Source organism: Aptenodytes patagonicus, chromosome 3 (assembly GCF_965638725.1).
Source record: "Aptenodytes patagonicus chromosome 3, bAptPat1.pri.cur, whole genome shotgun sequence".
Taxonomy (NCBI): Eukaryota; Metazoa; Chordata; class Aves; order Sphenisciformes; family Spheniscidae; genus Aptenodytes; species Aptenodytes patagonicus.
This window is the reverse complement of record NC_134951.1, coordinates 52,910,253-52,936,603: the sequence shown is the minus strand read 5'-3', so window position 1 is coordinate 52,936,603 and position 26,351 is coordinate 52,910,253. Positions and strand designations below refer to the sequence as shown.

The 26,351-nt window shown below is 43.5% G+C and overlaps 1 protein-coding gene across 2 annotated transcripts in view; it reads right to left on the bottom strand.

The window, feature by feature from the left end:
* The window catches only part of SOBP (sine oculis binding protein homolog), a 118,255-nt gene extending 93,068 nt beyond the window's left edge, over positions 1-25,187 (bottom strand). For both annotated transcript variants that reach the window (XM_076333334.1, XM_076333335.1), the window contains exons 1-4: positions 25,030-25,187; positions 15,599-15,737; positions 13,813-13,998; positions 1,363-1,514 (exon numbers count right to left, since the gene is read on the bottom strand). In XM_076333334.1, the coding sequence (XP_076189449.1) occupies positions 1,363-1,514; positions 13,813-13,998; positions 15,599-15,737; positions 25,030-25,125 (573 nt within the window). In that variant the 5' untranslated portion in view covers positions 25,126-25,187. The remainder of the gene's footprint in view (positions 1-1,362; positions 1,515-13,812; positions 13,999-15,598; positions 15,738-25,029) is intronic.
* Positions 25,188-26,351: the final 1,164 nt, after the last annotated feature.

Here is a 26,351-nt window from a genome sequence, read left to right as displayed (position 1 = left end):
TGTGCACATACGCACACATCCACAGGAACTTATTTTCAAATGAGGAGCATCCAAGGAGCATGTATTTCCCTCCTCTACACTTCTTCTAGTTAAAAAGGATGTAAACACCACTCTTCACAGAAGACTCACGTGACTTTAACTTGCCTGTCTGCTCCAGTAGACATTATGAGCTTGATTCTCCAAGACTGCCACTAAAATTCCACTCTACTGATTTTTGCAACCTAATTCTTCAGGCATTTTTTTTCCTTTTTTTTCTTTTTTTTTTTTTTTTTTTTGGCAGGATGATGTGACCCAAATTTATAAAGGAGGGTAGTTTGCTATAACATCACATCTTCAATCTAGGATCCGTATGTACTTATTTGTTATTACCACAGATGTAAAAGACCAGATTTAGAGACCTGAATTCAGTTTGAACTTGACAGGCTTTGAACGTTCTGAGGCATGAGGGAAAATGGCATCATTTAGAAAACCAAAATGTAAAGGGTTTTATGAATAATAAACATTTCTAAGACAATAAAGGCTACCCAAAGACTCACACTATTAAGCACCAAAAGGACACAGCTACTTTTTCAACAACTAAAAATGCTGGAGTATTCCTTCATTACTTTTCTTTAAATGACATATTGCACATTCTGCTGCAGAAAAACAGCTGCTGAAGTAACCTAGAGGGCATTTTCAGGCACTGTACTTCAGTGATTACAGCAATTTTTGTAGACATTCAATATTAGGATTGCATTCTAATTTTAGACAGACTTAAATTTAAATTGAGTAGGAGGGGTTTTCACGCTACTCTAGATGTTCTAACATTGCTTACCCCAACCCAAAAACTGTATAGGGTCTGAATTTTGCAGCAATGATAATTTATTAGTAATGATACGCTTTAAAAGAATGAAACTAGAGCTCACTAGCAGCAGTGGGAAGATGCCCACTATCGTGATAGGACCCAGGCTTAGGCCCTAAAAGCATTTACCCACTGGCCATGATCCCAACGCCATGGGACTTAGTGACGCTGTCATACGCAACCCTCCTCTACTCTATTTCCATGATACCTCCTCTTAGTTGTGTATATGTAGCAAGTATCCTGAGACTCTAAGGCCAAATTGGGACTCTTATGTTAATGCTTATTAGTATTTAAATTCCCTGACTCTCACAAAACCCAAGCATTGAGCTGAAGGAAACTGAAAGAAACGAGGTTAGTAAAGGGCCGACAGTCCAACAGACAATACAGATGGAAAGCGGAGGGACTAGGTGAAACAGAGAAAACAAAAAGAAAAGAGCTTCTGTTAGATGCTAAATGAGACCCAGGCTGGGCCTGATTAAAGCTATGTCTATGTAGGTTACATCTTTCCTTATTTCTCTTACCTTGTTTCTCTTGAAATATGCTCTTCGGCAAGCTGCAAAGCACTTCTCGCTGCAGAAGCATTTCACTTCACTTCCCATACTCAGGGAATAGCGCTTGATTCCAACTTTCTGGCACCAGGCACACATTATTTGTACATTTGACACATCATCTTCTACAACAAAAATATAAGAACAATGTTTACATGAGATGCAAACACCTTCCTCAGACATCTGCACACTTACTCTTAGATACAACCAGCACCGGCTCATCTTATTTCTAACTTCCTCACTGTCTGAGAGCAGAACTGTGCATGCCTGTGATCACCAGCTTCGTCCTCAGGCAGCCAGTGACCTGTGCCAGCCAGGCTCGGCAGATTGGCAAAGCTTCTAAGATGGCTGGAAAAGATTATTAGCTTAAAAAATGGTGCATTGCTGAAAAGCTCTGGAAATCTCGAGAACATTTTAGCATGTTTAAGAGTGCACAACTCTTTATTAAATGAGTAACCAAGACTAAAGGCTTAATGAGTATTGCTGCTTTGTTCTTGTTACTTACAGTCTGTTGTAGCGAGCCCCTGAGATGTTCTGCTCAGCAAGCTGGTGATAAAACACACCCGGAAGGTACTGCACCAAGGCAGGTCTCTAACAAGAGCCCTCTTCTAAATAAGAAGGAACATGAAATACCCCTTTTCCGTGTTGTTTCGAAATCATGACTAGCGTACAAAACGGGGAGCTTTCGTGCGAACGTATCAGTCACAGAAACACAGACTCGAGCAAGAAGGAAGATGTAGCACTGTGGTAAAGTCTGCCGGGTAACTTTCCAGTCATTATGCTCATCGGCCAAATTTTAATTCAGGCAGAGTTCCCAGCCTCTTTCGAGCTCTTCTCTAATGTGTGTTACGAATGTGGCATGTATGCCTTCTGCCATGTAAAAAAAACCCAGGGCTTATTACTAAAGTGCTAGCGATATCCTTGTGTGGTCACGATTCCCACCCCAGCTTCACAGACAGGGGCAGTGAATAGTTAAGCCTCCTAAACAGATCAAGTCAGTGAGTTAGCAGGAATCTTTCTGACTTAAAACTCAGAATTCTTCAGTTCTTATGTCCAGTCTATGATACAGCGTGACCTTTCAGTTGCAGACAGAAGCCATTGTCTAAATTCTGGGGGGGGAAAAAAAAAAATCCCCGAAGACTAATTGTTAAAGCAGTTCCTGGTCCATGAGCTGTGGAGAATTCATAGCTCAGAGAGTCTGTCATGCAGCCATCCCATTTCCCTATAAAGGATTTGTTTTTGAAGCTACGCTGTCATCGTTCTGTAAAATTATTGGCAAACTAATTTTTAGCAGAGTGATTTGGCTCCTTTCCCCGGCTATCATAACTCAGAACTACGTGCTGCATTTTATTCACCTTAACGGAATAAATATTGCCAGTTTAATAACTTTTTTCCTTCCACAAATTGTGTTATGATTTATAGCTACAAATAAAATTGTACAATGTAAAATATTGACCTTTTAGTTTTAATCAGACTGTCTACCTTTAAACCTATATTTAAGGCTAAGTTATAACACAGATTTGCGTTTAATGTATTTTATCACTTACCCTTTAGAGTGGGATTTGCCAATACTATAAATGCTTTCATATACTGAACATCAAGGGAAATCAAAACAATTCGGCCAAAATTATCACTAGCCATCTATAGGGTCAAGAAGCCTGCCCTTGAGCTGGTTGCAATCTCAGCCAGGCACACAGCAGCGCAGGGTGCTGTTACAGTGGTGTGGCACGGTGCCGTCACAGCTTTCTCTCCGGACCAGTCTTGGCCGGGATGCTAACTACTCCAGCACAGCCCAAGAGCTCTTCCCCTCATTTTTATCCTGAGCCATTTGAAGTACTAAGCGTTTACAAAGGTGTCCTGATTCAGCTACTTTTGCACCATAATAAACCAATTCCTTACAGACTGAACTTGCCCCTTTGAATGTATCAGGACAACAGAAGATCCTGTGAACCAAAGGAAGCAGACAGCAACCTCTTGTTTCAGATAACAGAAACATATATTCTCCTACTGATAAGAAGTATTTTATCTCTGGAAAATAGAAGAACTACCAGTGATACGTTTCTAATAGCCTTCATTTATGGTGAGAGTAACTGTCATAAATGAAAAAAGAAAATTACAGAGGTGAAAGAGAGTTCACTGGCAAAATAGGTGCTGGGGTAGCTCTTTTTGAAGCAGGTTGGCTCATCTGGGGCACAGTTTCTAAGGAGAAGCACAGAGTTCCACCGCTGGGATTCTCAGGGGCTTTCATGCGTGACTTCACAGGGGAAGCACCTCAGCTATCATTCACCTCCTGTACACTGACACTCACGAACTGTCTCCCATGGGTGATCAGAAAGACCACACAATTGTCCATTTTCAATTACACAGCATCCCAGCATCAGCAACAGCTGCTTACATGGAAAAGCCACATTACACACTTTTCTGCAGGAGGTTATGCAGGACAGTCCACCTCCTTCTGCCAAAGAGGAGAGGAGAGGAGAGGGAGAGGAGAGGGAGAGGAGAGGGAGAGGAGAGGGAGAGGAGAGGGAGAGGAGAGGGAGAGGAGAAGGAGAGGAGAGGAGAGGAGAGGAGAGGGAGAGGAGAGGGAGAGGAGAGGGAGAGGAGAGGCACCTACTCTGTCAAGTTGTTTTCTTCCCATGCCCTGACCAGCAGAACTTCACCACCACCTCACGGGGAACACTTTGAAGCAGCATTGCTTCACTTGTGCTCCATGGATCTGACAGTCAATAAAACAGCAGAAAATGGTCTACAAACTACTACTTCCAGCCACTGTCTGCACTTCCAGGAAGAGACAGCTGATATCCAGGAGGCATCATCAGTATTAATCAAAATGTTCATAATTCTGACAGAAGGAAGGGAGAAAGGGAGGGAAAGAATCTGCCTAAATACAAAGAACTTCAATTATTTCTCTCTTGTACTCCCTTCTCGCCCAGTCATCAAAGAATGGTCACATACAATATAATCCTTTTAATAGTAACAGTAATAATAAAACTAGATGCCTGTTCCATTTAATAGACTCAGGAACACTGCTACAAAAGGATTAGCTGACTATGGCCACGTAAAGCAGCCAGGAAACAGCAGCACCTCAGAATGGGGTTCGGAGGATGCGCCTTCTGTAACAGTACACTAATATGCCACTTTTTGAGTCATCTTTGCTCCCTCAGGTGTAGGTTTGCCCAAGTCAATTTTTGATGCAACTCTAACTTCTCATAATGCAGTTCATCAGGTGAAAAAAGAAAACATCCAGTATCACATGACTAATTCCCTGTGGACCATCAACAAGAGCCCTGTGCAGTCCAGTGGGAAGAAGACTGGCTCTAAAATCAAATCCTTTCTTTCAGCTTCAAGTGAAGCTAAGAATGGCAGAGAAAAGGACCCATTCTTGGTACCTGGGATAGGTACAGAACCATGCCCTATGGCCTATGGGTGCGGATGACAGCTGGGGACAACGATAAAGGTCCAAACCTGATCGTGTGCTTTCATTCTCGATGCTGGTTGCAGTAGAGGTCTGAGCAGATGTTGTGAAAATAACTAATAAGGATGTTTCGTTACAGTGTATTAAGCTTAGCGACCGAAAAAGAGGACTGCAACATTAACTGAAAAGTAATAGTCCATGTATTTCTACCATTACAGTCCACAGAAGTGGGAAGCAATAACTTAAACTCAAAACATTAAGACTGCGTGAAATAAGAAAAGCCACTCTCGTGATTTAATTTCTGTCTTTTGCTGAACACAAACTGGAATAATCTGAAACCAGAAATTCATATCTTCCATTGAAGATAAAATTCCTCTCACTTTTTCACAGACCTTTGTTTCCTAAGGCCATATTCTTTAAAAATCACTTTACCAGACTCTTGCCCTTCTTTCAGGAAAATGTATCAAATCCTTGTCCCTAGAGCACTCAGCAAGAAGAACCTGCTGCGACGAGAACACAGGGAAGCGGGGAATTTCAAATCCAATAGTTTGAGACTGCTTCTCTGTCTTGAATCTTTATGAATAATCTTTTTCTGATTAGGTCTGCACTAAGAAAGCTTCTCCACAATAATTACATCAGTATACTACATTGGCAATGTTCTCCTTTGCTCACAGACAAACTTTCGCTGGTAGTCTAGCTTAGCATATCCGCTTGAGTAACATGAGCTCATCCTGACAGCATGCCTATGTCCATCATGTGAGCTCTCGCTGGAGCAGCTCTTCTGATGAAGATCATTCACCATCACTTTCAGGGCTCACATAGCTAGGCTGACACACGTTTGTAAAGTATGAAAATAACATTTACAAGTCCTGGTACAGATCATTTTGAAGTGAAAGAAAATATTTTTTAACAACTGTATTTTTTCCTCCATCTGGGCTTGCAACTTTATGACCTGCTCTTGCAATGTGCTTCGCACGTTCTCAGATCTGTCACGCTTATTGACAGGTAGCATGGGCACTCATACAGGTGAGACAAAGAGGAGTTGGCACAGAGGCAACTGAATAGTAACGAGAGTTTTCAGCAGACCATCCGTACCGCTGTCTTCTATAATTACACCAGGTAATAGAAAGACATATTCCTTCCACATACAGTACAAGATCTGAATTTCCAGCCTCTGCTTTTCTGAGTTCTCAACTCTTCATAGGGAGAGCTATTGTGGGAGTTCCAATACTGTGTTTTTCTGCCCCTGGGTTGTGTCATTACAGGTGGAAGAATTACTCCCTGCACCCCCCACACAGATACTGTTCAGATACATCTCCTTGTGGTTTTTAGCCCATGTATTTTTCATAATGAACAATGCAATAAACACGGAGTGTTTGCAGTGTTAAATCATGTTCCCAAAGGGAGTAGTTTGTATAACAAGATAAAATTATCACATTATAATAACTAAATATGCATCAGTCTAAAGCATGCTTCAATTAATCATCAAAAGTTTGCACCGCCTCTTTAGGTCTTAATTAAGCAGAATGTTTGGGTTTTTTTTTTTTCCTTTCAAACCAGTGTGAAAGAGCTGCAGAAAATTGTTCCTTTTAAACCCAATGAGCAGCAGTTTACACTAATCGATCTTCATGGAGCCATAACTTGGAGAGGTGGGGGGAAGAGAAGGAAGGCAACGAGTACAATAGAGTAAATCCATCATGTACAGCTCTGTCCCTTTATCTAACCAAACCAGCATGACCTACAGTATTTAGCAGGATGATCCTAAAATCCCTACAGTTCTGGAGTTAAATCCTGATCAGTTTACTAACTTTTAGGCTGCAACATTCTACTAATACCATTTTGAACTAACTGATACGTATTTTCAATTTTAACTCCAGTTTCAAGAATTTGGGTGAAACTAAATGCAGCTACAGCTCTAATCCTGCAGATTATGATGATCCATGGGCAGGTACTCCAAAACCTTACTTTCCACATTTCCTTGCAAGAAATTCAGCAGGAGATACTCAACTCCTCTGTCAAGAAGAAAATATCACTCCTGAAGGTGCCCAACCGCAGTACTGAAGAAGTCCTGTTGTGCAGAAGGAAGACCAGGAGGGCACAGGGTTTGGGATTGAGATCTCAAAGGGTAGTCCCCTGGACTGAGTGAGCCTATGTGAAACCTGTACCTTGGCTGTGGTTGTATCTGCAATCTGATACAGAAAATATTTTGGCACCCCATCCCTCCTTGGTGTCTCCCCACTGCCCATCTCTTCCTGGCATGAGTTTCCTTCCACCATAGCTATCAGAAACCATGTGTCCCCACTACCGCTTTCTTCTGTTTTCCTCTCTTTTTCTCTTTGCTGCATCCCACCCCCTCACACAGGCAGTTTGGATGGTAAGGTTTTTTGGGGGGAGCTAAAATAGCCCTTTTACCCCATGCTGGGAACTGCGCTCAATCCACTGGCACACATCTTTACATATTTTAGCTGCTTTCAATACTACTTTCTAATGAAAAGCTGCAAAACTTTGTTTTTAAAGACATTAGATCTTAACTTGACTCTAGCATCTGCAGCATTATCAATAAAGGCTCACTGTTTCCACTGGGACCTGCCAGGATTTCAGAGTGGTTAATTCTGAGTTACCCGCCTGGCGCTCCTGAAACCCCAGCTTGCCATTGAAGAAAACCAAGTAGTATGTATACAGATTTTTCATCCCAAAGCAGTTCCTGAGGTTGATGATCCCAAGCAAGGCAGAAGCACCATTACAGTCATCTTTCTTATATCCGAGATGCTTTATCTGATGAATCTCAAACTAAAAAATGAACAAACAAAACTCCTGAGACATTGCTGCACATCCCCTTGTGATAGCACTTAAGTGCTGATCCTCTAAATACGTGGGGTGTGTGAGAAACTTAAGGTACAAAGAGTACCTTGGAAAAAGTAATTACGAGAAGAAGATTAAAAAATAGGGCTGACAATAGAAAGCTTGCTGCTATGGAAATACCTCAGGGGCTCTACAATGCGTTTCCTTTTAAGGACCAGTCTCTTGAACCTCACTACTCTGCCAATAAAGCAAAGTGTCCCAGCTCCTTTTAAAAAATCATTTTGGGGAACCACGGCTTGCCTACGTTTTCTATGCATGAGTTGAGGCACATTCTCATGCATAGTTCAGTAAGGACTGAACGCACCACACAAATAAAAGCTGGCATTTAGGCAGTTTTTCAACATGCAAACAAAAAAGCACCTATTTCAGCTAATGGGGGGGCAACTCCCTGTGTATTTTGAATATATGCTATTAAAGCGCATATGTGGACTTTGTGATTTTCTTTTTAGCACAAAGGAAACACTTGGCCCTCCACAGAGAGCAAAAAGACATCAACAGCGGGCTAGATGGAGCAGGCATCCTGGCAACCATTGGCATTTTAAAACCCAGGCACTAATAACCCTACGATCAGTGTAAATTAGATGATGTTTCAAACTGAAAACAAGAGAAAGAATTTGAAGAGTAGTGACTATAGGATTTGCTGCGGTGGTCTTTATTAGAGAGCTAAACCTGCAGTTAGAGAAATTGTAATGCTGTTCAGTAACCAGAATAAGATTCGGGAAATACTGAAGCAGGATCCAGAGCGTAGTAAAATGAAAGTCTCCTCAATATATAGACTTAATTAGATCTGATAATATGGTCTTTATTTAAAGCAAACTGCCACTGGGCTCTGCCTGGAATCAGACTTCTTGGTAATGCAGTCATAGAACCAATTCCTCGGTGAATTTAGACAGATGATCTTGGAATTCATTTTTGCTGCCCTGCTAACTACCATTTAAAACATCTTTTATGCTTGCAGATTCCTCCAATACAATTTAAATATTGAGAGAGGTTACAGCGGGCAGTTGCAGAGTGTTCGTAGGGCAGGGACTCTGCTTAATCCCACGTGTTGCACCAAGTTACTCATGTGCATTTATATTTACCAAAAAATCCTGTAAACTTTAATTCTAAAGTTATGTCAAGCTATAACACAGAAAATCACTCATTCCTTTCTATAAAATACCTAATTACTCGCTTCAGTATTTGTATATGACATTTCCTTGCCAACTTTGGTCACAGGCCTATTTTACAGGGTAGTCGGCACTGGAAATGCTTCTGCTCCTCCTTTAAGACATTTTGCCTTACCAGATACAGTTCCTCCAGCCCATTCCTCCTTCCCTTTCACGTTTCTGATAACTTTTGGTACAACCCCAATCATTATCATTTGGAAATCACTGAACCAAACATTATGTAGAGACACTGATCTGCGGGTTGGAGGATTTAAATCCCCTTCCCTTTCCCAAATGTACTCATTATCTTGTGAAAACCCTGGGAGGGAGCATTATTATTCCCTTGTACTACTTTCCCCTGTGGAAAGCTCAGTCAACTGCACGGTATCATCCTCTCCATCTCCCCTTCCACCGTGTCCCTTGACCGTGACCTCCCCTCGCAGTGCAGCATGGCAGAGAGCCGGTTCTTGTTTGGGATGCGTTCTAAGCAGACGCGCTCTGTGCATCGCTTGTACGCAGAAGGAGGCAGGAAAGGGAAGGGTTTTGCCGACACCCATGCTCAAAGGCTAGACCAAGCAGCAGTTGTACCTCCCCTTCCGAGGCACTGCCATGGGGATCACAAGAGAAAGTAAACCAAAGAGCACTGTTAAAAAAATGGGGAAACTGAGACACCGTAGCCTCCAGCAGGTGCCAGGGGAAGGAGGCAGCATGTTCCCGCCTGCATTGAAAGAATTTTTTGCATTCTTCCATGACTCGTCTTGATTTTAGCCTTCCTTCATCCCATGTAACAACAGCCGTCCAAACTTGTCTGAGCGAAAGGGCAGAGTCACCCTAAGTGCCCTCTCAGATTTACTCTATCACTAAGGGCAGCAGAATAACAGCTAGGATGTTTGCATGCTGCATACTACGGCCATATACCCTGCACAACTGTGGTGGGATTTTTATTTCTAGAGCGTTCCTGGCTATTGCACTTCTGTTCCTTGCCATTTCTATGTAATTTTTTAATTGAAAAAAATACTTTCTTTACATTGCTGTGTAGAAAATAAGAATCTTCTAACACCAAGCAGAACTAATCTCAGTATCAGTTTGTTGCAATGGGTTGTACTTGAGACTAACCCAGATTCACTCAGAATCTGCTGCCGGCACTAAACGTAGCTACCAGCCTGCTGGGCAAGAAGGATGGTTATCAGCCACAAGGAGACTATTACACCAACTCTCTGGAGGCTGCACTGACTTCTTATTTGCTTCCAGATGCAGGTCAGACGGCTGATGTTGACTTATAAAGTCCCGTTTGATTTGGGCACTGCCTGAGTGTGGTCCGTCTGCCTGGTGGTGCAGATCAGCAGAGTGCTCTTGCAAATAGTCTCCCGATCTGAGTAACTGGCTTCCTTCTTGTGGAGGCTTCCCGTGACTGGATTTATATCCTCCACTGACATGCCGTAACCAGAGTCTGTAGACAGTCAGTGCACCACATCGGGACCATGCGTTTAACTCAGCCTTTTTCAGGTGTAATTCTGGGGTACAGCAAGGAGAGAGTGCCTTTACTGGAGCTGTTTATATTTGGTCAGGTAGCAGTCTAATGTTTTCCAGGATTGTATACGCAAAGTTTTACCTAATATTTCATTTGACTAAAACAGAAAGCTGAACAGCTTGGTGATAAAATTGTAGTCAGACTGCTCAAAATTATTTGGTTTTCAAAAGAAAAAAAACACTTTACTGTAAAATAAGCATGAGGGGGGAAAAGGTCATTTTGTTAACTGTTCAGGGTTTTAGCTTGTTCGTACAAAATATGAATGCAGATAGGGCACTGTTCAAAGTTTTCCAGCACACTCAAGGAAGACCTAATCTGCTGAAATCCTCAATGACTGCTTCCTAGACATAGTTCAGGATCAGTACTCCCTCCTCCTTCTCGAGCTGGTAGCTGTTTCTGATACCAAGAATCATACCTGCCTCCCTGGAAATCCTGTTTCCCTTGGCTTCCTGTCTCTGTCTTCCCCCAGTGCTTTTTCTACCTCTGCAATTGCTACATCAGTGCACCCTGCAGAGTATCCTTCCTATTTCTCCCTTCAGGCTTCTGTGAGCATCCCCCGTGCTCTGCTCTTTCTCTTCTCCCTCTTATCTGTATAGAATCTTACCTGCAAAAATTATTCAACTAATAATTCATTGTGACTATTTCTTGGATCTGCTTATCCTCTCCAGACCATTGCTCTCCTGTCCAAATGAATACCTCAGCCTGTCTCTCTGACACTTCTTTACTGGTGCTGACCCTTCAGTTCAAGATCAATACGGCAAGAATTAAAGTCTTAATAATTTCTCCCTGAGTGCTCACTCCGTATTATTTGCTCAATAACGGTGGACCACACCATCGTCTTTCCTGTCCTTCAGGTTCATGATTTAGATATCATTTCCATCTGTGGGCACTCTCTTTTGAGCTATATTTAAATCTTGTAGATTATTCTCCTGTACAATAAAAAGCTTTCCCCATCCATCCACAAAGTCTGGACTCATCCCGATTCTCAGCACCTCAGTCACTACAGTGCATCACTACCTGGTTTTCTCTCTGGCCTGTAATGTAACCTTGCCCTACGCTCGTCCATTCAAAATGTGCTGTAAAGATCCCTTTCTCTGCCCAGCGTTTTAACCTTGAAGCTTTCTCTTGGGCTCTTTCTGCCTCTCCCTCCTGTCCCCTTTCTTCATGTATTAACTTGAACAAATGTAAGCTGCTTCTGTTCTTGTGGCAGGTCAGTCATAGCCTGTCTCTCCCCCACGTTGAAAATGGTGACTTTCAGCTTTAGCAATTAATGATGTGAGTCTTTTTCATTTGCCTGCTCAACTCAAAGAAGCACCTTTATGCTGTTTCCAAAGTTGTCGCCTGTGCTTGTGAGGGGCTCCGAGAAAACATCCCCAGAGTTACTCTTGTCTGGCTTTATATCACTCTGAAGTTTTCTGCTTTGATGTAGTGCCCACAAAACGGTGTCAAAGTGCAGTGCCAAGACCACTGCCTCGCACGCTGGCTCTCCTGGCTCCTTTGTACTCCCTTTTCTACTTGTATTCACCAGTTGTGTCTTGCCAGGCTCTTTGGGGTGATCATGACTAGGGCACCTACGCCCTAAGATAAAACAAAACAATTACTACTGATGCTTACTGCAAATCCCACAAAGGTTGTGGTTCTCCTCCCACTCCGGTCCTCCCAAACTTTGCTCTCTAAAACAAAAGTGAGATAAATATGATCATCTGCTCAGAAGTCATGGTAATCTAGCACTCATTACTGATCATGGGATAAAGTCAGAGGAGGCAGAGATTACGCGTTCATATCCCCTATGCAAGTAAAACAACAATAGTCATTATGAACTAATGAATTAAAAACCTAAAGTTGGAAAATACTTATGAAAAGCCTTCTCTGCACGTTACCCTTAGCGGTACATTTGAACATGGGATCACACGTGGTAGGTGGACGGGCAAAGAACAGAAGGCAATTGACTTGGCCAAGGTTCCCCTGTAATCCACTTAACTACTGTTGCAGTAATTTGTTTTTCTACTTCATAGTTCCATCTCCTCCTGCTTGCTTGATGTCATAAAAATCCAGCAACTGTGGCAGTTTGCACAATGCATGTTATAGCCTTGTGTTCACGTACCACAAATTCAGCATTCTGGATTCATTCATGACTCAGATTGGAGGAGAAAATTGCTTGGAATGGTACAAGCCCTTGATTAAAGCTTTAGGGCCAAATCAACAACAGCTGAGGATCCAGCCCATATGGCCTGAGATCTTTAGCTGTGTAAAGGCTGCAGGAATGGGCCCAAATAGCTTTGGTAATTAGCAAATATCGTATAAAATAGATGAAAAGTCTTTGGCAGGGAATGCATATTGAGTAACATTTGAAAATTATTCATAGCATATTAGTATATTTCTTTAAAGATAAAACTCAATGGCATAAAAATAATTTGGGAGGGACAACTGTAGTCTATCACATGCCTGTCAACAGGCAAACACTTTCTTGGACCGATCGGTGTTTTAGAGTTACCTTTAGTCAATGCAACGAAGGGCAGAGGTGACCATCTAACACCTGGGACCTGATCCTACAAGCTGTTCTGCCTCTGCAGAAGCGTCCTCACACCTGGTGGGGACTCTTTAGCCAAGCTGCCTCCCTGTGTGCGGAGAGCTACCGTTCTTGGGTAGGTATTGCAGGTCACCCTGTACTCCTCAGTGCCTCGGTCACCCAAGAGCACCCAGAACGACAGCCAGGGACATCCATGGAAGCAGGACTGAGCCTGCTCCTATCTAAATTCACCAATTATCACACCCTGTACAGCAGTAAACAATAACACAGCAATTAATCACCCTGGTGTAGCCCTAAGAGTTACTTTCACAGATTATGGTAAGCAGCATGCAGTGTGGAATAAATCATTTTTCATGCAAACTCTGCGGAATGGCATGTTATAAAATCACTCCTGATAAAAATCTAATGAAAATGTAAAACATCTCAGTGCAGTCTCCTGGGTAGAGTCATGATCATATTAAACCCTCAAGAGACAACGGTCAGGGATTTCAATGAGAATCAAGAGACAGTTTTCCCAGGATGAGCTTGTTAACCTGATATAAAGACATGATATTGATTTGATGGCTTTCTCTTTTGCTGTTTCCTTTGTGGAGCCTATTTTTAATTTAATCATCTTCCATTAATTTATTTAAAGGCTTTATTCATCAGAACAAAATCTTTTTTTTTTTTTTCTAAAAGCAGATGTTGTTGAAGTGCTGAGAGTATAATCCAGCACGCAGAGTGTCACAAGCAGCACAAGTCTGTTGTCATTACATTTGCAGAAGTTTCTCAAGAATACTAACAAATAAAGTCACTCTCCCACTCTGTTTTAAAGTTCCCTGCGACTGGTTTTTAAACATTTTGAAATCAGCCCTCTTACTAAGACGTCATGATCTAGCAATCTCAGGACGTTACCGTCAATGACGGTAACCATTTTTAAATGTTCATTAGGATTTACCTGCTGGTGGCTTTATGAAAGGTGGTGGAATTAATGGGACAATAATTGGTACATTCCCGTGATCCTTCGACCCTGCTGGTGAGTCTGAAAGTCCATTTCCTGTGGCAAGCCCTGGGTAGCTTGGGTTTATATTGTACGGTGAAATAACACTGTCCTCAGGTAATTTTGGTTTTGGCAAAGAATTTTCTGTAAAACACAAAGAACACATTGTACAGTATGACAAATATATTTCTTAAATGCCCCTACATACTTTCACCAATCTGTTCATTAAATTGCTTACCCTAATACAAGAAGAGTGCACAAAAAAACCCAGATATTTTCCCATTTAAAAAATGGAGACTTTCCAGTATTCTTCAGAAATGCTCCATTTTTTTAAATCAAACTCACACTTTTTTTTCCAAAAGGCAGGATTATTTTTTCACGCATACCCTTAGTACGCCTGATTTAATCAATGACACCCTATTCCTGCCCTTTACTTCTACTGTTTGCACGGTGATCACACCGAGTGTACTGCAACTTCACCAATGCAAGAAGCATAAACTGAAAAATAAAAGAATTCCTAATTCTTTATCAATAATATGAGTAGTGGAAAGGATTTAAAGAAAGGAACAAAATATTGAAATTACAGCAAAGTGTGCATGAAATGATGACAGTTATTATTCTAATTCTTTAATCCCAAATCACCTCAGGATTCTTATTTGTAGGAATTTCTCTAATGCACCTCAGTAAGCTATGGGGCAGGACTTAATTCTTATTATTCCCTCTCCTCCCATCTCTCAGAAAAAGAAACACACTTTTTTCCCTCCCATAGACTGCACACACCAAAAATTTCTACCTGGCACAGGTATTGGACATCTTTGTTTGGTACATCAAACATATGATTTGTATCATGTGTCTATAAAAAAAGTATGTCACAAATTTCATCAGGCATAGACTGGAGCCACAAATCATTCCATGAAAGATCTATTTATTAAAACATAAATAAATGAATCACATTACTACACAGGAACAAGTTTCTTCAAAGATGGCTTAATGACATTGCATTTTCAATGAAAAATAGCAATCACTAATGTCACTATGGAACTAACAAGCTGCAAACATTCAATTTTAACACGATTAGGTTGTTTCACCTTACCTCTAATTTTTCCACCTTTTTTCTAGCCATCTCTCCCTTCAGAGCTGCTCTCTCTGGTATCAGTACTCATTGCAACAGCCACTGAATACAGTGCTGCTGCTGGCCGTCAGAAAGAAAACCCAAACACTGCTGGCCACAAACGCAGTGAAAAGTGGCAGTCCAAGAGCATAAAAGCTGCTGCAATTTCCTCTCTTTACCTCACCCTTGAGGAACTCTCGCTGGATAAGTCAAGATGCAGCAATTTCCTACTCTTCTCTTCACCCTGATGACAAGTCCTTACCCATCCCCTGCGACTGAGGAGTCAGAAGGCAGCAGCTGAACGGCTGAACAAACAGGCTGGATCCCATCCTTCACATTTTGAATCACGAAGATCCAGCACTTTATTGGTACCACAGGTACATGACTTTCAACTGACTCACAAAAGGTGTTATTTGTGAAGATACATTAGTAAGTGCCTACTAACAGTGATTTTGTTAAGTGATTTTCCTCGTACTCTACCGGCTTCCTCGTACTAGAAGGCACTCTCCGATATTTTTATGTAAACCAACCACGAAGCAGGCAGCAGAACACGCTTCCCAATCCACGCCAATTCAGACAGGTTGAGATATTAATCCTTCTCTGGATGAACACAGAAACATGAAGTCTCATTACCTTTGAGAACAGAAATGTGCTGGCGGCTTTCCCCGTCTGCCGAGTAGTTCCTGAATTCAATATCTTCTCCATCTTTCAATTCAACCTTATCATAACCATACCAGCCAAGGAGCTCATTCATAGTGTTTTCTGCAAAGTTCTGAAAGAGAAAAATTACCTACTTATTTATGTAATCAATAACCATTTGGAAGGAAGGGAGGACTGCATAAATCGAACCGTATCTGTGCTACACGAGGAAGTGTCAGGTTTGGCCCACCTCCTCAAAGACTAATGTTCGTTTCATAAGTCAAGTGCATAAAGTGTAACGCATTTAAATCTCCAACTGGCACATGTAATTATGACAGAGACTCATACGTCTGTAATTTAAAGAAAATGAAAAGGAGAGTTATTTATGACTTTTGCTCTGGCATTCAATGTCAGAAATATTTTAACATACATTCGTCACACAAACTTGTCTGCGTTGCCATAAAATATTTAAGACTGCAGCAAGAGAATAACAGAAAACCAGGATTTTTTTCAACCAGCAGTTAATCAATCTTACTGCACTACAGTCTTTTCAGCTGCAGCAGGTCACTGACACAATTACAGTTCCTTGAGGTGCCCATGAACCAAATCAAATAAAATCACAGCAAAGACGTTCTTCCTCAGAGCCAGAAGCCCTTGCATAGTCAAACCACTTAAAAACTCTTCACCATGAAAGCATTTTACTGTAACGTTTCATACAAACATCTCTTACATTTGTTTAAGAAAACCTTTCTCAGTTTTGCCGTATTTATTTTCAAACCGATTTCCAAGCAGCCGTGTGGTTACATTTTATGTTTGTATGGAAATGCAAAATATGGAACATGACTGTCATAACTCTCAAATTCTATTAAAAACACGTCCTCTAGGTCATGTGGCAAAAATATTTCTGTAGAAAATGCTCATTACTGGGCCAGGAGATTTAGTGGAGTAAGTTAAGAAATCTGCAGCCAGGCAACAAAGCTTTCTGAAACCAAATAGTGCCATGCAGCTCTACAGCTTACGGGTTTAGGAAACTACCAAAGGAAACCGGCTAATGAATTATTGCAATGGCAAAGATCAGTTTAAAGTAGTATGACAACTAGAAAATGAAGCGAAAAAGCCACACACAAAGCCTCTCTATTTGGTCTCTGCACTTTTTTATTATCACTCTTTTAAAACAAATTCCAAACTTCATTTTCCTGTAAGACCTTGACATCTAAAATAATGCTCCTGATAAGTACCGTCTCCCGGGACTCTGGCTACCAGCAAAGGAATAAAGAGAATATGACACCAATTCAAAACAAATGGTACGTGTCAAATTTGCAGGTTGCTAGATTTTGTCTAGTAACTGCTCCAGCTTAATTTTTGAGTGGGAGCAAGTCTAATGATAGAACACAGCAATTCTCCAGTCATTTAAATAAATAAATAAAATTAATCAGATGATAATTGCTTCCGAATTCAAAGCTACAGCAGGCACTCTGCCCCAGAACGTCAGAGCGCTGCACTGCTCCTGGCTCATTCATCACACCAGATTGCATAGGTGTTCCTGTCACTCAAGGAGCGCTGTAAAGCAGCTATAAGCAATAAACACGAGCAATTTGTACTCTTCCAGGAGTATCATCCGTGCAATTGTGCTACAAACACACATTTCGGGAAAAGAAAAACCAAAACAAAAACCCACAGCAGACCCCTGGAGCATCAATTTCCTTTTCTTTTTCCCTCCTTTCATTTTCACTTGACCTCCCGCTGGAAGTCTCGATTCCGTGGCTGTCCTGTGCAGCTGTAAATTGCCGGAAAACATAGCATCATTCCACCTCTACCTCTAGTGTCAGCATTGTAAGTGCGACAGCCCATTACATCTGAACTATGTCACTACTATAGTTTGCAACAACGAGTACGATGCAGCGTAAGGTGGCTAACACCTACACTCATTTCTAAAATATATATTTAAACTCTCATTTGAATGATGCAGTGTTGTGAGTGTTTTAAATACTAGCAAAAACGGGAAATTTTTCTAAAGGTTTTTGTTTGTTTGTTTTTTAGCTTTTTAGGAAACTTCTCTCTCAGCCCTGAAAGTCCCAATGCACTAACCCTGTCTCTAACCCATGGGAATCCAACAACGAAATGACCTGGAGACGCGGAGTGAAACCTCGCCACCGCAGCTCACCCCGAATGACCTCAAGGGGTCCATGGAGGCCCGAAGGCAAGCTCTGCCAGCTTCCCTTGCTTTGCTAAATTTCAACTATGGAGACACAGCCCTAGAGACTAATCTAGAAAGATAGCGACCAATTGACAAAGTCTTCCTGACTTAAACCCCATGCAACCAAATTAATTGAGTAGCTCTAAATTTGCCTCCTGTGGATGCTTTGTGTTTTATTTGCACTGTTGATCAACTCAGGCAATGAGTAATTTCTAATTACTTGTCAAGGAATATGTAAGCAAGGCTGTAAATATGTTTATTTTTTCCTGAAAATTCATACATGTATATGTCCCTTCAGAATCTAGTCAAAGTGATGGTTGGGTTTGTAATGGCACAAAGTTTAAGTACCTTTCAAGTCTCATTATTACTATCCACGATAAGTGACGCACAAAAATGAACACTCGTAATGACAAAAAATACATTTGATTTTGAAATTACCCATCATAGAGACTTGACTCTTAAAAACAAAACAAAACAAAAAAATCTCTGGGGTCTTTCCTACTAACTTCAATGAGAGTACAATGAAGTTGCATATTAGCAGCAACAAAAGTAAGCACCTTTTTAACACCGTGATTTCTCAACAAGGATGCTTGGATAAAAAAAAAAATTAAGCCATCCTCCTTCATAATTTATCTTACCTATTACAATCATGCTGATCACTCTTAATACTATTCTCTCAGTGGCTAACAGCCAGGGCTTCATTACACAGCACTTTATACATAGCAAACCAAGAGGATGATCCCATCCTTAGCAAGCTGGTAGTCAAAGCTGAGAAATGTTTTCTTCCACACTAGCTCTCTCGCATAGATGGGCATCCACAGAACTACGACATCACCTTCCCTCAGACTCCTGACTACACTACCCGTTTGCAGCAATGTCTAACATCCTGTCAGTCGAGATGATGGTCACACAGGTCATGTCCTTGTTGAAGCCACCGCCCTGAAGCTGACCACTATTATTTCATTGTTTCCATGTACTCTCCCTTCTTCCATTTCAATGGTAGGCCCAATCTACGTGGATTCAAGATACAGTAAGAAGATGGGATTTGTAAAGACCAGTGTGGTGGCAATAGTCAAAACACAAATGATGAGATGAGATGAGACAATTTTTCTCTGTGTGAATGCAGGGGAAAAAAAAAAAAGAGGCAAAAAAGCCTAGTTCTTGATGAAGTTAAGGAAAGGAAGCAAGCCAATTAATACACAACCTGTACCTGCACAGCAGAACCTCACTGAAAGATGTACAAGCTTCAAAGGCTTAGTGAAAAGAAGGGTGATGACTGTAACAATGGTGCTTGAGAAAAGCAAGAATGTGGGACCCGAGGTTGAAGCAGGACAGCAGAAGCAGCAGTGATGAAGCAGGCTAGACAGGAACCAGCTGAACTGAGAGATGACGGACCCGCCAAAGCTCAGGGAGAAGGAGATGTGAAGACAAGTGTGGACGACCAGATGGAGGATGAGCAAGGAGCTGCAATTCCAAGCTTTTACAGGAACAGGACAGCAGAGGCACTGAGCTAGTCCACGCCTACTTTCAGACTCATTCCCCAAAAGGATGTGGAGGGTCTGCAGGATGGAGGCTGCCACCCCAACCCTACAGCCCTGCCAGAGGGCTGGGATGATGTGAAAGACCAGCGTGCCAGGGAAAACCTTGCCCACCATCAATAAAAGTCAGCAATCACACTGCTAAGCTGGGACCCTTGAGCCCAGAGCAAATCCCACTGAACCCAAAGGGAGCCCTGCAGGGGTCCGTGGATTTCATTGCAAAATTACAGCACGGAAGCTAACTTCGCCCTGCCGGGGAGGCAACGCTCAGTCCCCTGCAGGGAAACCAAGAGACCGAGCCCCGGTGCCGCGCACAGCGTGGGCCAGCGTCAGAGCTGAGAAGACAAGCACAGAAATCCTGCCCTGCATCCTCTGTGCTCACACCGCCATGCCACGCTCGGCCTCTTGTGCATGCACCAAGCAGCCAGGCTCCCGAGGCTGCGGTGGAAACACCAATAACCTCTTCAGCTGCCAGCGCACCCAGGCAGTCAGTTAACATCCCACTGGAGCCAAAGCTCCTGCGCTCCTCTAGCTGCCAGCGCACCATCACAGCTGCCTAACTGCCAGGGCATTCGCTACAGCTGCAGCACAACCAGCTCATCCCTGCCAAAGAAACCGGCCCAAAAATGCTCCAGTGGCCCCAGTCACACACCACCACCAAAGCCCTCCCTTCCTAACAGACGGCAATTCTTTTTTTGCCCCCTGCTAGGTCCCAAACCACTTATCACCACTGCAGGGCAATGTAATTTGCATGTTTTAACTGTATGATTTCTCTATTCTTGTACCATACAGAAATATCCTCCCTCCTGGAAGAGCCAGGATAGCTAACTATTATGCTCGTTGGTATTTTGACTTGAATTTGCTTCCTATTCATGGGAAAGATGAAGAAGAGCGTGTTGACTCGCCAGACTGTGGTTTCTCTCCTTTGTGAGACTGACTTATACGCTAGGCAGTAAAAATATAATCACATTTATTCCCACTTTAGGATTAATTTCATTGTAACAGTACACCTACAGCTTGATTTTTTACATTGCAATGCATCATTTTCCCAAATCTTCGCTAATTAATACATTCTGAAGCTAAGCCACGCTTCTCCTTCCATCTTGGACCTCTTGCCTTTCCTTCTCTATGAACCTTATTCACAGGGGGCAAGGCCTGGCTTCACCAAATGAGGCCTGGCAAACATGGAGGCAGGAAACGCAGGGGAGAATGAGTCTGTCAGACTCATTTTCTTCTAGGTTTTACTGCTGAATGTTTATTTCAGATCTGGGAGGAAGCAGAGTGGCTCTATTCCATTTCCTTGCCTGCATAACCCACTCGGTGCAGAGCCCCACAAATTCACTTTTCACTTTCACTGCACCGAGGAAATAAAAATGTTTCTATAGTCACAATACGAACATGGGGATTTTTTTTTACCGGCCCTCACTTTCTTTGCTTATTTATGTTGTCGCCATATTGAATTTTATGGTTAGACCTTTATGCTATCAGAAAGCAAAATTTCTTGATGCTTTAATTTCCTTTGTCCTCCCACGTACACGTTTGGTTCTGTAACACTCGCTTTGTTTGGGGAAGCACTGTTTCTGCAGTGCACAGGCAGGTGAGGCTCCCTGTGCAGAAAACGCAACTCCCTTTTGCAGCCATCCCGCAAAACTCCTTCCACGCAGACTCCGCAAAAAAAACCCTCCACCTTGGTCTCCTGAAATAGTACAATTGATAAAGTCTGTCTGCTTTTCCACTTTCCCAAAGACATTTTTTGCTTTTCAGGAGAGAAGGGAGGAGTTTCCTTGGAATCTTCTGAGCACTCCGAGCGATATGGCTCGCTCCAGGCGCAGCGCTGCTACGCCTGCTTCACCGCCTTCCTCCTTCTGACAGTAGTACTTTTAAATGCCAAACGGCAAATATTAAAACACTAAACTGAAAGATCTTCTGATGAGTTTACTATTGAACTATAACAGATGGGGCTGTCTTAAGCTCTAGGCATCAGGAACGAAGCCCAGTTTTAGATACAAATTATTTATTGAGAATATTTATAGATGGTAAACTCCTTGGGCACTTGGAGCAGCCCTGTGAAATTACAGCGCAAATTAATTGCTCGCCTTTCAACTGACGGAGACACGCAGATATGTTGTCTTGTTTGTTCAGGAGAACTTCCAGTGCAATCCAGTACTGGATGTAACTTCATTTGACAACACTGCGGAGCACCTCGCTGCTCCTCCTGAGCAGCACTGCTGCCTGGCAGCGGCATGGAAGTAAGCTGAGGAGGGATGGATGGGGAAGCCACCACCGGGCCTGGATGAGTGCTTTCATCAATTAAACTGTAAAAAATATTTTAGTCTTAAAATAGTATCGGGTTCCCTGATTACAATAGCTTTGGATCTATTAGGTGTTCTGTTATTCACCAGCGAGTGAGAAACGGCATTGCACTGAATGAGGTGAACAATGCCACCTCTGGAAATAAAAATGGAAAGTATCATCTGAAGGAGGAAGGGGACAAAAGAAAAAAATAACTAGAAAAAAGAGAGTCTGTGAAGGTCACAGAGAAACAAAACAGTTCCTCCTGGATATATTTTTCACTGAAATGTAATATCTATCAGAAAACTGTGCAGGGTCATGTACTTTTTGCACACAACATTGTATCAAATTAAAATTTGTTACAATGATCATGTACATTAGGTTAGCGATAACAAAAACGTAACTTAATATCTGGCATAAGGAAGGAGCAAGCAACCTGAATATCCACCCAGTCATGTTAAAACTGAGCTGTGACACTACTGTTGGAAGACACCAAACCAAGCAGTTCGGTGTTGTGATCCTTCTCGAGTAAATATCTGACTGTATCAAACAGCAAATCTTGAAGGAAGTCTCTGTGATGAGGTAATTTTATCGCTCATTCATAGTGCCCTGCATTTGCCGTACTTAAAATAGACACTTGTACCAATGGCCTTTTTATTACCCGAAGGGGGAAGAAAAAAAAAAATAAATCACATATACACCAGTCCTTTTTCTTTCTGCTAGCAAAGGGAGGCAATTCGATCCAACGTGGGCTGAAACCTGAGTAGGTCACTGTACACCATGATAAAATTCCCTAATCCCTGAGCCAAATTTCCCTGAGGGGGCCCTCCTACTTCTCCTTCACTTTCCAAGCTGACTTTTCCATTCCCTCTCTCGTCTTTTCCTCCCCTTCATCTCTTTCATTTCCCCTACCTTAAAGCCTTGATATCTGATCTGCTGCTGATACTCGGGTTACAGTTTTTACAGCTTAGGCTGTCTATTGCTGTATACATTCCTTTCTTTCTGCTCAGCCGTGATTACTTACCAGAGCTTATTTTACACTGGTCCAGATGAAAGCAGTTCAGATGAAGGGAAACAGTCAGCCTGTTTGAACATTACAGATATGAACCTACACAAGGGCACATTATGCTCCCTCTGTCATTTCGCTGCAAACGTTTTGCAGAGTGTAACCAATTTGTTACATTATTGTATTACGAAGAACAACTAGACATCTTGATTCACCAGTAAAGAGAGAGAGTAAATGATCGCCACAGGATTTTAACTTTCTCAACAAGTCAAACATTCAAACCACTTTTTTTTTTCTCCTCCCCCCTCTCTTTCCCCTTCTTGGATGATAGCAGCCAACTGTCCTACTGAAAATGCGGTCTCCCAGCACAGCATATACAGCATAGTTTACATTGAAAGGTGGCGTGCGTTTTGTGAAAGGTCCTGCCATCAGCTATCTCACCCTCGACCAGAAATCACATCGGTTCAAAATGCCGTTTCTACCCACCTTTAATTTTTAAGTCAGATGAAATCTTGAGGTTTCTAACCTTAAGCAGCTACCCATGGTTAAAAAAGAGAAACTCTCTACGTGAAGGTTAACACCAGTGCTTAATACCAAAGCATTAGTTTAAAATTGTGTAATTTTTCTCCTTCACACAATGTTGTTTTTGTTTCTTCCTCACCCTTTCAGACAAACATCTGTTATACTGTAGAAGAACAACTATCTCCCAAACCGCTGAGTGTGCCTGCAGCCAAAGTAAACAAAACAAACCCAGAGGATCCAGCACAGTCAGCCTTTATATCCAGCCAGGATAACATTTCACATGTTTTGATTAAAATTAGCTAATTTGTAATTCTAGAACCTATGAAACTTAAAAGCTGCAATCCATATAGATCGCATTAGGCGATGCTCTAAGGGGCCAATGCCCTATACTACAGACCTCCGCAGTCCTCAAAACTATGTGGGATTACGATGAGCAAGGACTCTTACTCTTCGGTGCCTGTACAGAGCCCTCTCCGAAAATAGGAAGTGCCATATATCTCGCAAAGAATAATACCGCTCCTCGGGACTTGAAACTAGTACGGTTTGTTTCCGAAGAGATGCACCGACGCTTTATTTTGTTTGTTCCCCTAATACTACTCTCGTCCGCATTTCCAGTTGATGTGCACGCAGAACTGTGTACATGCTCATCACGCAGGCAGCAGGAGCAAGAACGCCTGCCTTAGGCAGGAAAGGGCACCTAGCTGAAATTAGTGGAGCGCAAAAGAGGGGAGAGGGGAGGGGATTGTGCATTCCCGTTTAATTTTACATGGGGAGATCAATGCTCTGGAAAGCAAAGGTATTTTCACTAGGCACCATGCATATTTATATACTCGCCTATATAGTATACATACTACGTGAATGTGTGACATTTTCCAGGCAGTCCTCCCACTTACAATCAGCCTTTTAATAAATGACATATTCAAATTAAATGTCAGCAGCTTTATCTCACAACCAGACTATGCTGTTTTAGTCAGTTTATCTGTGCACTAAACAACAACAAGAAGAAGTTCAGCTGAAGTCTCCCAATACGTTGTTCCCAACTTTGGGGAATTAGAGACGTAAACCAAACAGACATGGAACAGAAATGGAAAACAGGCGCAAAAAATAGGACCGGTCAAGCCTGGAGCAGAGACCTAATGATAAAAGAAGTCCCGAAATAACGTTTTTGTGCGATCGCAGCCATCCTAACATTTGGAGCGGCCACCTCAAGCGCTACCTCCAGAGCACAGCCAGATTGGCACCGCTTCCTATCAGGCAGGACAGCCCTCGGCATGATAAATACGCTTCCATCAAAAGCAGCCCTCGGACAGCCACCTTTCAGCAACATCTCTGCCGCTGTGATGAACTGCGAAGCGAAGCATGTAAAGCAGAGGAGGAGGCGAGAGGGAGAAGGAGCGAAAAGGGGTCTCCGCGCTTAAGTGCGAGAATGATGCGCGGCTCAGACCGTAACATTTCACTTTGACAATTTAATTACACAGTTGCAGCTGGCTACTGAAAAAGGAGAGAAATACAGTGTTTAAAAGAGATCCCTTTCTTTCCTAACTTTAGGGCTTCCCAGCTACCTGAGGGGGTGGCTATAGAAAGGGAAAAAAAAAAAAAAAAAAGGCTCATCACTGGCACCCACGGAGCTTAAAAGCCCAGCGAGGGAGAGTTATTTTTAAAAAATAAATAAATCAAAGCTGGTCAATGAACAGGATTTGCAGCCTGTGAATTCGTCTCTGTTTTCAGCCCAGGAGGCGGAGTTGAGACACATTCAGTGCATCCTACAAAAAAAAAAAAATGACAAGAGATCCTTTCTTATTTCATTTCCATGCACGGAGGCGGGGGGGCGGGGGGGACCCCCGCTCCCTTCCCCATCACAGGCACCTACCTTCATCTCCTCGTTGATCTCCCGCTTCACCGGGTGAGCCGGCTTCCTGCTCCTTTTATTTTCGGGAGGTCTCCCTTCTTTCTCCATTTCTGCCATTTTTTGCGCCTACTTGGTGGTGGAGATGAAATGGCTGCTGGTGCTCTGGGGGGGCCGGGAGGGGCGCGGGGGGGGCGGCGGCGGCGGCTCTCAGTGGTGGCAGGCGGCGCCGCGGAGGGCCCGGGGGGAGCGCGGCGGCGGCGGCGGGCGGGCGGGGGGCGCGGGCGGGCAGGGGCGCGGGTGCCCCGGCGAGTCAGCCATCTTCTGCCTCGCCGCCGGCCTGCATGGGAGCGGCGCGGCGCGGCGGGGCGGCGGGGCGGGCGGGCGAGAGGCAGCGCGGAGCGAGCCGGCCCCGCGCCTGCTGTGGCTCTGCTGGCGGGCTGCCGCGGAGGGGGCGGCGGAGGGAAGGGGGAGGCCGGCCTCGGCCCGCCGGCGGGCGGGGCTTGCCGGCACCGAATCGGCCGCCGCTGCCCGCCATGGGAGCCGGGGGGGGGGGGGGGGCCGCGCCGAGCACCGGGCGGAGCGGAGAGGAGCGGAGGGGAGGGGGCGGCGCGCCCCCGCCCACAGCCGGGATGGGGGAGGGGGGCCGTGTGCCCCCACGCACGCGCGGGGGGTCCGCCCGGCCTGCCCCCAGCGCCGAGGTGCCGCCACCGTGGCCCCCCTGCGTGGCCGGCCCGGCCCGGCCCGGCCCCCCGCGCTCCCCGCGGCGCCCGTCCCGTCCCATCCCGTCCCGTCCCCGCCGCAGTCAGACGGGGCTCTCCGCCGTGCCGAGGTTTGATTACTCCTGTTTTCCCCTTTATCTGCGCCTGGGAGGTGAGGATGAATGGTTTGGTGGGACGCGCTTCAGCGACGAGGTGCTGGATTACAGTACACACTGCGGGGGATGCATTGATTATTCCTGGGTTGCGCTTTCCCCCTCCCTGGCAGTCCCTAATTACCCGATACAATACAGTACGGTACGGGGGTGTCCGTTGTTCCATTAGTCGTAATTGTACGGGGTTTCTCATTATGACTGCGGTACACCTTAAAATTATACTTTTTTTTTTAAAAAACCCCGCAGTCGGAAGATAAACTGCGTTCCGTGTGGGTATGAGTAGGCTCCCCATAAAAATCTCTGTTTAGCCTGTCAAAGATAAGTTCGTTTTGCGTGCAACAATGTCTAATTTACATTCTCTGTTTCTGAAGCTTAAATCACTGACATTTTTCAGTATGAAAAGTTGAGCGCAACTCCTTTGCTCGTTTCGTGACTAAAATGAGCCTTGTTTGCCTGCTTCAGATGGCAGAGT